The 12,103-nt window shown below is 39.8% G+C and overlaps 1 protein-coding gene across 1 annotated transcript in view; it reads left to right on the forward strand.

Moving 5' to 3' along the window:
• Positions 1-12,103, forward strand: part of ELAPOR2 (endosome-lysosome associated apoptosis and autophagy regulator family member 2) — a 289,621-nt gene that overhangs the window by 252,913 nt on the left and 24,605 nt on the right. Inside the window, exons 13-18 of the mRNA XM_060157190.1 lie at positions 429-566; positions 2,024-2,287; positions 3,015-3,188; positions 6,111-6,300; positions 7,577-7,673; positions 8,229-8,330. Coding sequence (XP_060013173.1) covers positions 429-566; positions 2,024-2,287; positions 3,015-3,188; positions 6,111-6,300; positions 7,577-7,673; positions 8,229-8,330 — 965 coding nt within the window. The remainder of the gene's footprint in view (positions 1-428; positions 567-2,023; positions 2,288-3,014; positions 3,189-6,110; positions 6,301-7,576; positions 7,674-8,228; positions 8,331-12,103) is intronic.

Below are 12,103 nucleotides of genomic sequence, written 5' to 3' on the forward strand. Positions count from 1 at the left end.
AAGGGAAAAGATAAAAGATGGAAAGAAAGCCTTGTCATTCTATGAGGATCCTAGAAGTTTACTGTCAGAAGTTGGAGGAATTATGTTTCCCTTTCTGCATATATTTCCTAAGCTGGAGTCATACACATACACACACACACCACCCCTCCCTCCAACAGAAAAATTCCTTAAACATAACTATGATTTGAGACCTCTTTCACATTATATTGATGACGTGGTTGATACATTGTAGTTACTCAGCTAGTAAGTGCTTGTGTAGACTTGAAGGGAAGTTTTTGAGGGTTTTAGGGTTACGTGCTCTGCAGATAAATATTCATGAACGCTGTAGGGTTTTCTGTAAATACAAACATATGATTGTAATGTATATACATGTATATTAATACTGAGTTGGTGGTTTTTTGTATGTATTTTTTTCTACTATATTTTAGGATATTAATAGAAAAAGTACCAACGTGGTCGAATCATGGGGTGGAACCAAAGAAAAACAAGCTTACACCCACGTCATCTTCAAGAATGCCACATTTACATTTACGTGGGCATTTCAGAGGACCAATCAGGGTCAAGATGTAAGTTCCAAGCACTTAAAGAAAATAAAAGCCACAAAGATGATCCTCCCTGTGGAGATTTGTACAAAGTGGTCCCTCACATCTCCTGGAGGAAAAGGCTTAGCTTTTTCCTGATGTAGATTCAATCATTTGGTTACGGAGCAGATTGGTATAAAAATGGTATTTTTGGGGGGTTTGTGTTTTGAGAGCGAGAATGTATGAAATGGAATAACACAATGTATCTTCGAATTGTTCTATACTTTGAACAGATATAGTTCGTAAGAGCTTAAGAGAAAGAAAATCTTATTTTGTAGTTATTTAAAAACTTACTTTTAAAGCTTTCTGAGACTTCGGGAAGGTGGTGACTTTCTTCCCCTTCGTCTGAAAGATCTGACGTTTGTCCAGGAGGCATTATCTGATGTTGGTTTATTACTTCATACGGTAATGACTGTCTCCTTTTATAGCCTGGCGAGTGTGTACGTGCACACTGTTGGGTTAACACACAGAACTATTCTATTTTACTTTCCGTGGTAGAATAGACCTTGATCCTCCCCTAAATATTTTCCGTTATATGCTTCAATTACATGTTATTGTGGATCTCCATTGCTGTGGCGTTCCCAGGGTGAGAACAAGGTAAATCACGGTTTAACACGCTGCCTTAACATGGTGGCAAATGTAGAGCATTTTCTCTTTTCAGATTTTCACTGGGGAACCCATTCCCCAGGTTTCACTTGACTCCAGTGAGTCAAGCGCTCGGATTCCCACCTTGTGGGGTGTGAACATGCTGTGCAAGGCTTCCTTGCCTCCCTTTAGTCTTTGCCCCAGACAGAAAGCATTAAGAGGCGGCGCTCTACTGACACAGTGGTGCTCACTGCTTGATGAAAACTAGACCTTAATTGACTCAGTGTCACAAGAAAGAAAAGTATAGTAAGACCCAGGTTTTTACTCTCTGTTACTCATCCGGTAGAAATCAGAGTATGTTGGTTAAGGAAAGTGCTAGAGAGGGAGGAAAAAAGCCTAAAGAAGTGATGTGATTGCACCACTGTCACACAGTTAGTGCTTGGGTGAGGAGTGTTTAATCCCCGGTCCAAGTCTTTTCCACATTGCCACAGTGCAAACAACCTATTGTATCATGACATTTAGGCTTATGTCTGAATAAACAGTGATGGGAGCTAAGGTTGCTCTTTTGTTAAATCATACTGGTTTTACCAGACATCAAGTCTATACATATGCCTGAATTTGTACCCATTATGACATAATTTCATAATTTCATGGCCAAATTCCTGGAACTCCATTACTGTGGAAATGAGTTTCTAGTGTTAAGGTTTAATATATTTTTAAAAAGTACCAAAAAGGAATACTATTAATCCACTGGCTGGGACACTTTGCTTAGTTATTTTGGTGATACGAACATAAAACAATCTGGTTGTGCAACTAAGCGCCAAGGCAGAAGTCATTACTTTCTGCTCTCTTTTTAGAATAGACGGTTCATCAATGACATGGTGAAGATTTATTCTATCACTGCCGCTAATGCAGTTGATGGGGTGGCGTCCTCGTGCCGTGCCTGTGCCCTCGGTTCTGAACAGTTGGGCTCATCGTGTGTCCCCTGCCCCCCAGGCCACTACATTGAGAAAGAAACCAACCAGTGCAAGGAGTGTCCGCCTGACACCTACCTGTCCATACATCAGGTCTATGGCAAGGAGGCTTGTATTCTATGTGGGCCTGGGAGTAGAAGCACTCAGGTAAGTGGGTCTGTATTTCACTTATCCCCAGGAAAGCATATTTTAATAGACAAGCCCAGAGGTTCCTCTTAATGTTTCTCCAGGAACTATGAAGTTGCTGTTTTTATTTATGAATGGCTTTTTCATTCCCTTTCTTATTTTACGTCATCTTACATCTGTTGAGCACTTAATATGTGCCATGAAAGGGCTAATTACCGGGGGCATAAAATATTAAGAAGAGGATCCAAAAAAGAATGCTTTCCAAAAATATTAAAACTGAGTTCTTGTGTGTTCCATTAAGGTAGAGCAAGTAAGGTGCCTCACTATATGTAGGCTGTAGGCGTATGTGGAGAACAGCAAGAATATCTCATAACATTTTAAGGGTAAAGATGGATGCTGTATTATGAGTGAAGGAAAAAAGAGTTTAATGTCTGTTGAAACTGGCATAACAGGACATTTTAGCTGTTTATTAAAATACCTTTCTATAAGAAACTAATCTTAGAATAACTTTACTCCGTTAAAAAATTCGAACACTTCTGAACTTTGCGTAGAGAAATCTAGAGTTTAGACATTTTCTATATTAGTGTGGTAAAATATACCATAACTAAGACAAGATTACTGAAATAGTTTTTAAACCTAGAACTTTCTGGAAACACATTTTTTCATAGCAGCTGATGCTTTCTTTCCTGCCGTATTGTTTTCGCTTTGTTTTGTTTTGTTTTTTACATTTCTTAATCTTTAATCAAAGGACCACTCAGTTTGCTACAGTGACTGCTTTTTCTACTATGAAAAAGAAAATCAGAGTTTGCACTATGACTTCAGCAACCTCAGCAGTGTGGGCTCCTTAATGAATGGTCCCAGCTTTACCTCCAAAGGAACAAAATACTTCCATTTCTTCAATATCAGTCTATGTGGGCATGAGGTGAGTTCTGGCTGGCAGGGTGAGACGGAGCTATGTTTCAGCTCTGACTGAGTTATTTTCTGTGTTGATGGACCAAAAAAATCTCTATGGAAGCTAACAACCAAATGTCAGAAACTGAGCTGTGACAGCTTAAATCCTCTGTTGCTTCCTAGCACGTTGGCAGTTTTCTCCACCAGGGGCAACCTTGTCTGGTTCTCAGTCCATCAAAGCACTTATCCAGTCAGTTGAACCCCCAAAGCTTGGAGCTACGGAGCAAGGGCTTTGAGGATCTTTCATTTTTGTAAAAGTGGGTCAGGCTTGTCAATCCCACCTATGTTTTAGGCAGGAAGTTAAGGTTTGAGAAAGTTTGACTGTTGCTTATATGGTCAAGTTTGTGTTTTAAAAAGAAAGGACTTTCCAGAGGAAGTTTGTCCAAAAATAAAAAGGACGCAAGCAGGGCACAAGTGCCAGTGGATAAGGTAGCCTCTGCTAATAAATAATGGGATTTAATTTTCTTTGGCAAGAAGCAGAACGTGAATGGATACTGGTAATGGGAGAGTTACAGGACTGCACGTCCAATATTTTTGTGGGCATAGAAGGTCGGGGTTGAGGTGTATGTGTGTGTATTCCCCGTTAGCAAAGGTGAAAATATACTAAGGCCTTTCCTCCGTGTCTCTTTCCGTTTTAACTCCTGTGTCTCTAATGGTCTCCGTTATGAAATGCTGTGCCAAAGGTTGTGCAAGGGAAATAAAAAGACGTCTCATGGCTACAGAAGTTCTCAAACGAAAAGATCTATACATTTTACATGGTGTGACATTTGTCCTGTCCTGATTTTACGTGGGGTGATCCAGCACACTCACCCAATTGATCACTCACTCGGTTCACTCAATTAAAAAAAAAAAATTAAATGCCTGTTGGGTTAAATGCTGTGTAAAGCAGTGAATAAGATTAATTCCACTGTATATCACACTTCTTGTCAGTCTCATTCCTGTGTTACCACTGTCTTTGCTTTCCTCTTCTCTCTTCTGTTTTCCTTCTCCTTTTTTCCTCTTTATTCACATTCCTTTCCTCTTCCTGTTGTTTTCCTCTTCTTTTCCTCAGTAGAGTCTCTCTGCTCTTTTTCCTTGTTCTTCTCTTATGACGTCAAGAGTTTAATTTAAGCTTAGTAACAATATGTTGCACCTGTAATGCGGTGAGCAGGCTTGGTGGTAGGAGAACATTTTATAGGTTAGGATTGCTCGCTGCATTAAGGAAGAGAAATCTTTGTTCTTTTCTTTGTGCCCATCTGTGCACACTCTACATCTGAGACCAATAAAACAGTGTTTCTGTTTTTCGTTATATATTTCTTCATAGAAATTGTAGAGTAAGGTATAGTCCTTTGCAGTGGGACTGTAGTATATTTAGACATACCATATTAAAAAAAATAAGAGTCAAACCATTTTATAAGTTATATCTTCTCACCACCCTCCAAATGATTAGAAAAGTAAGCTCCTGGGCTTCCCTGGTGGCGCAGTGGTTGAGAGTCCGCTTGCCGATGCACGGAACGCAGGTTCGTGCCCCGGTCCGGGAAGATCCCACATGCCGCGGAGCGGCTGGGCCCCTGAGCCATGGCCGCTGAGCCTGCGCGTCTGGAGCCTGTGCTCCGCAACGGGAGAGGCCACAACCGTGACAGGCCCGCGTAGCGCAAAAAAAAAAAAAAAAAAAAAAAGAAAAAGGAGGTTTAGCCAAATGTAAGGCCTCTCAACTCTACTGAAAGGGAAAAATCTTGGGAAAATGGAGATTTATTTCCATGTTTAAAGAGACAGCTGAGAACAATTAGGTAGCCTTAAAAAATGGTGGGAAAAGTAAGTTTTGGGAAATCTGTATTTGAGAAGAAAACCTCCGAAAGTAATATTTAAAAATCAGAAGGAAAAATTTATACACTAATCCTGTATTCTCTCCAGGCATAAAAGGGCGTGTAGCTGCTATATGCAAGGCAATAGGCAAAAGACTGAATATTATATTCTACCTCTGCGTGTGTTTCAGTAATGATAGTATTATTTTTCGATAACATGAAAGGAGTATTAGTACTATATATAAATAGGGAAATAGCTATGGTTACCATATTTATAAAAAGTATAATAAATTAAAAAAAAAGTATATTCAGGGCTTCCCTGGTGGCGCAGTGGTTGAGAGTCCGCCTGCCGATGCAGGGGGCATGGGTTCGTGCCCGGTCCAGGAGGATCCCACATGCCACGGAGCGGCTGGGCCCGTGAGCCGTGGCTGCTGAGCCTGCGCATCCGGAGCCTGTGCTCCGCAACGGGAGAGGCCACAGCAGTGAGAGGCCCGCGTACCGCAAAAAAAAAAAAAAAAAAAAAAAAAAAGTAAGCTCCTGTATACCCTTCAACATACTGTGTACTTGAGCGGATCCACATCACTGGGTCTAAGAGTAGGTGAATAAAGAAACTTGTAGTGACCAGCTGTTCAGTTGTTGTCCTAGGCTTTGACGTTTTCTTTTTCAGCCTTGACATTACTTTTTTGCCACACACAGGCCTATACAGGAGAAGGAAGAGCAAGTCCTTTTTCTTGGCATTAAAACCTTCATCGGCAGTTTTCTCGTTCCTTTATGCGCATTGTTGTCCTAAGAATTGAAGATTTCACAGATGACTTATATTTCCTTAAGTCAGATGGCTTTCATCCAGCACAAATGATGCTTGTAGTTGGGGCAGCAGTGCAGCCTTGAATTACTGTATTCATTATAACTTCAGGGACTCTCAAGCCTGGTTGAACATTGGAATTGTCTCAAGAGCTTTTAAAAAGTACCGGTGCCTGGGCCCACACCCGATCAATTAAACCAGAATTGTGGTGAGGAGAGAGCCAGTGCTCTGCTAGAATCACTAGCTAGGTGAGATCCAGTTTAGAGACTGACCTTCAGTGAACCTCTTTATGACTTTATTTTCCTAGGGGAAGAAGTTGGCTCTCTGCACCAACAATATAACAGACTTCACAGTAAAGGAAATGGTGGCAGGGTCAGATGATTACACGAACTTGGTGGGAGCATTTGTATGTCAGTCAACTATTATTCCTTCTGAAAGTAAGGGCTTCCGAGCAGCCTTATCGTCACAATCCATCATTCTGGCAGATGTATTTTTAGGTAAGTTTAATTTGGTTCGTATATGCGTGCATGCATTTGTTCTAAAATTATGGTACTGATAACTTGTCATTGCACTGGTGCTTACCATCGATGATTAAAACCTACAGGTAATTCTAAACCATCACTTTATAACATGGTTAAAAAGCCCCTGCAAGTGAGATCTTTTGATCGTTCTCAGGGAATACAAGAAGCTTCTGAATTTAGGTATTAACTTGTGTGATATGTTGTTTTCTGAGAGTCTGTGCCTTTCATCAGATTCTCTAAGCAAAATAATAATAAACTCCCCAAACTGAACAAAAGAAGAGTAAACAAACACAGTATAAACATGAATCATAATATCTGCCACCAGTTTTCATCATCTCTTCTCATACCAGAAGTAATCTGGTGACAAACAGCAGGAGTGAATGTGCTGAGTTTTATTCCCCATCTGTCCCTTCAGTCTTTCCGGTCTAGAAAGTTTAGGGAAGCTTTAAGGATAATTCAGGTCCCTAATTAGTAATTCCTAAGGATCAAGTTCATTAAAATATCTGTGGTAAGGATTAGGGATCTAACAAGGCATATGATGATCTAACAATGTAACAAGCTTCTTAGATGATTCTAATCTGCAGCCAGATTTGAGAACCATCGTGAGAGACTCCAGGGGAATCTAGCTATAATTTTCAGCACCAAGGACAGGTACTTAGTTTGTGCTCAGCATCAGAACTCTGTTAGAACAAAGGTTGCTGTAATTGCTTGCATTTTGGCTCTGCTATCATTTTGCCTGGGGTGGATGGATGGGGAATGCCTTACTCCTAGATTAAACAAATTTTGGAGTTTTTTTCTGGAAATTATTAGGGCACAAAAAATTTTGTTTTGTCTCTTGTGTCTATAATGAATGTGAATGAATGAAAAGCTGCATTAGCAAAGTAGCCCAGCTCGTTTGACACAACTCACAGGAGGCTGAGAATGATAATAGTAGATTGTTGAAATGTTCGAACTAGAAGGGACGATGGAGATCATCTAAATTATTGCATGCATTTTACAAATTCAAGACATAAGAATCAGGGAAGTAAAGTGACTTAAGCAAAATTGCAAAACTAGGGAGTAGAATCTTTTATTTTCTATTCTGGAAACTTTGTAACGTTTATTGTTCTTACCAAGAATGCATTAATTTAAGAGGATATTTCTGGTAAAATGACAGCATCAAAGTAAAGTTATTTTCTATTTAGATATACAGAGACTAAATAAGCCTAATTTTCCCATATTGCTTAATAGTTTCTTTTTTATTCTTGTCTAGGAGTGACTGTTGAAACCACTTTGCAAAATATTAATATAAAAGAAGATATGTTCCCAGTTTCACCAAGCCAAATACCAGATGTGCATTTCTTTTATAAGTGAGTGAACATGCTGCTTCTCTTGACTGTTTTCTTAATCATAAGGACATCACTTCAGGGTGCCTAGCATGGTAGCTTATACCTAATAGGTAGTCAGTAATTGGTTCGTAAGTGAAAGACTTAGTAAAAAATAGGAAACGGGGAATATGTAGAAAGCATTATGTCATTTTTCTCATATATATAATCTTCTAAATTAGGCAATAAAGAGACTCTACTTCATTGTCTAGGCAGTAATTGTAATTCACACATCAAAACACCAGCCTAAGTCGCTATGACCTCTAATCTCTTAAAAGATTCTTTTGCTTCTAATTTTGATTATAATTACAATAGCTTTAAATCCTTTGATGATAGCATATGACTTTACCTGGGGAGCAGTCAGCTTTTCATAGTCAGTGAAAGTAAATGAACTCAGTATGTATTAAAGTTCTAAATTAGTGAACTTGGATACGTTTTTTCGTTTATTCATAGCGCATAGGAGCAATTACACACAGGATATTTTTGTCTTTGAAATGTGTGTCATATATGTTTTGTGAAATAGCATTTCTCTTCCAATAGGTCTTCTACAACTACAACCTCTTGTGTTAAAGGCCGATCAACTGCTGTGAAAATGAGGTGTAATCCTGCTAAACCAGGAGCTGGAACCATTTCAGTACCCAGGTAGTCTTATTTCTATATGATTCTTCCATATTTGTATTTATTAGGAAGAAAAACTCTCCAGAATCTTACTGTTTTAAAACACGTTCTCTATGGATATAAAGCAGAAAGGGAACAAAGAATCTGTAGATTTTTGTTGTACAGACGTGCTGGGTGCCTGTAGAGAGGTATAGGCCCTTGCCAATCTCAGCACTTCCCAGTCTCCTCAATGACATATTCTCGTCTGGTTTGCCTGAGTGTCTAATTGTCTTGAAAATTATTTAAGTAATATATAACTATATTGTTTGTATCCTTGGATTGAGTCTTAACTATCTAGCCTCTACTTTCTTGAGAGCTGGATTAGGAACTTCCCTGGATTACAGTTCTTCCCCAGCAAGGGACCATCTGGGTGATCTAGAATCTAGATTTGAGATTAAGCAGTCTAACCTGTGTGCCATAGTTTCTTTCTCTATAAGGGGATGAGGGTCAGGTTAGATGCATTTCCAACTCTTCAGTTTTCTGATCACTGGTGGCGAAATCACCAAGGTAGAGTCTGACCTTTCCAATACGTAACACAGTTCATTTAACTGATTGGCAACGAGGCAACAGTCTAGATCTGATTAATACAGCCACTTTGGGTGGAACCAGTAGGAGAAGAGAAGCAGTTTCATGGACTCAAAACTGTAAACTTAAAGACTGTTTTCATGGCATGAGTGAAGCTTAAATGTCTCCTGATTTTTATTTTTTATAGTTATTCATTGTTTAGTATGTAGATTATTTCTGATCTTTTTAGAGTTAAGGTACCTTTGGATTATAATTTGATTTGCACATTTTTCTCCATCAAGCTAGCAAAAATTTATCTTTAAAAAAATGACTGACTTAATTTTGTTTTTGATAGTTTCACGGTAACCTTTTGTGAGATTTTAAGCTATCCTGCATATGTTACATCAGGATTGGAAATCAGTGGTCTAAGCATTGCTCCAGTTACTTGGGCATCTTAAAAATAATTACAGTGATAACATAGTATTTTGGGCTCATTTCTATGCATAAAGGCATACAAGCATTCACCTCTTACCAACGCTGTTACTCTGGTTCTCGTAGATGTATGTATGAATTTTTCTCCTCACCTTTTCAAGGTGAGAGAAGAATGTGATGAGCGCAATACATAATAAAAGGTAATGGGGGCTTCCCTGGTGGCGCAGTGGTTGAGAGTCCGCCTGCCGATGCAGGGGACACGGGTTCGTGTCCCGGTCGGGGAGGATCCCACGTGCCGCGGAGCGGCTGGGCCCGTGAGCCACGGCCGCTGAGCCTGCGCGTCCGGCGCCTGTGCTCCGCAGCGGGAGAGGCCACAACAGTGAGAGGCCCGCGTACCGCAAAAAAAAAAAAAAAAAAAAAGGTAATGGACATCAGTGAAAGAAACAGAGGGAGCCTGGTACTCAAGGGCATCGTGTGGTGGAGCACCCCTGTACCAGTGTTCACACTGGAGTTGAGGCAGCAAGCACGCTTTCTTTATGAGAAGGCGTATCCAGAGATCCTTTCACTGTCCTCTGATATCCCACCATATGACTTCAAGTTCAGAGGATTGTTTTCTTTACTATAGCACTTCTGAGGTCCTTTCTCGGACCTAGCAACTCACTTCTCTGGAGTCCACCTGGATGACTTCTGAAGCCTCCTCCAGGAGCCTCTATGACTTAAGCAGATAATGTTACTGAAGACTAACTCTGTCCTTTAGAAAATGTATCACTCTAACTCTCCCAAGGTGGATTCTGATGTTTTAACGTAATAAGAAAGTAATAGTCTCATGATGTTAAATGGTGGCATCTAGAAACTAATTTTTTTCCCTGTGAGGAGAGGAAAAGTTAAGTTCCTCCTTTGACCTCAGGCAGTGTTTTCTACTTGACTGTCTCTGCAAGGGTTTCCCAAGATCATATGCAGCAGAATACCTTGGGGTGTCTATCTTTTTTTTTAATTTTAAAATTTATTCTTATTTATTTATTTATTTAAAGCAGTCAATCATTTTAATACTTTAGCTCACATTTTTTTGGTTCAAACAGAAAGTCACAAAAATTATAATCATCCTCATCAGTTCGCTCAGTCCCGTGTAATTAATTTTTTTTCATCTTGATCTTTTGTTAGCACGTTTATGATCCCATGTAATTAATTATTTTTAATCTCGATCTTCTGTTAGCACTTTTATGAATTCATCAGTTTTCCATTAGAGTTCTGAAAATGCTTACTCATTCAGTTCAGCAGTATAGTCAGTTACCAGAAACCTGTACTTGTCAGTCTTTTCCATGAATTCCTTGAAGATGAAACCCTTTTATAGGAACATTTTTGCAAAAGCATCAGAGTGGGGTGTCTATTTTAAAACTGATTTCTAGGCCTTCCCTGAAACCTAAAGAATTTCCGAGTGTTTGGAACAGGAATATTTATAAAAACACAAGACAATTCTGATACATATTAAAATTTGAGAACCATTGGTCTTAACCCCCATTTTGGAGATTTGACTTTTTTGTTTTCTGACATAGATTCTCACATGTTGTTTTGCATTTTAGTTTTCTGAAAAGCTAAATTAAAACGTCGTGGTCTACAGGGTGGATGCCTTCACCCATATTTTGATGAAGCTCTGTTTATAATTATGACGCACACTGAAGTCTGAGGACCACGTCTCTAGGGAATGCTTTCAACCCCACAACCTAAATGTGCTGGCCTTTCGTTCTTTCTTTTTTTTTCCCCGAACATCTTTATTGGGGTATAATTGCTTTACAATGGTGTGTTAGTTTCTGCTTCATAACAAAATGAATCAGCTATACATATACATATGTTCCCACATCTCCTCCCTCTTGCGTCTCCCTCCCTCCCACCCTCCCTATCCCACCCCTCTAGGTGGCCACAAAGCACCGAGCTGATCTCCCTGTTCTATGCGGCTGCTTCTCACTAGCTAGCTATTTTACATTTGGTAGTGTATATATGTCCATGCCTCTCTCTCACTTTTTTCATTCTTTCTTGAATCCATTTCCATCAGGGCACGAGGGGGAGCTCTGGGACCAGGATCAGAACATGAGAAACAGCAGCTTGTCCGGAAATAATTAGAATTTTTTTTTTTCTTTAAGCTGTAGGGCTGAATAAAGATTTCCTACTAACAGAAATGTTAACAGAGCCGAATTTACTTAGGTTACTTTTGAAGAGGACTTAATTTGCATTTTTCTTATTTGAGCTTTAAGTTCTCCAGGAGAGAAAGAAAGGTGCTAAGCAGGCAGTTGCCTTGCAGAAGTCTCATATGCTGACCAGGAAGTCACTATAGGGAGTCCTTGGCAGTTGGGAAGGGATGCCATCCCCTGGAATTCTCTCTTGGCCAAGAATCTTGGCAAACCAGGCAAAGGCGACTTTGGCAGTAGTAATGTTGGCCGGGGCTCTGTATCTTGGTGACCAGGGAAAATATCAATGAGAATGTCTTTACAGAAAGTGCAAGGGGCAGGAGAAGAGGGGAACTGTGTTCTCCGTGCATCTCCCATGCAGTGCAGAAGGAGCGGCAAATATCCTGGGCCGCCTACTAAACAGCAGTTGGAAACAACAGCCTGTCTGTTTGGTCTGGCAAATGCAGTTGGTTTCTAATTCCACAAAGTATCTGGAGGGTGTGAGACGTTTTCAATTAAACTTAACAGCATGATGTCTGTGGCAGATGAAATCAGAGTCGGAGTGGACTTTTGAGATTCTCTACTGCAGTTTGTACTTTGGCCAAAGAAAAAATTGCGAGCACGATCGACCACTAATATCCGTAAATAGATGCCTCTCCA

Source organism: Lagenorhynchus albirostris, chromosome 8, assembly GCF_949774975.1.
Source record: "Lagenorhynchus albirostris chromosome 8, mLagAlb1.1, whole genome shotgun sequence".
Taxonomy (NCBI): Eukaryota; Metazoa; Chordata; class Mammalia; order Artiodactyla; family Delphinidae; genus Lagenorhynchus; species Lagenorhynchus albirostris.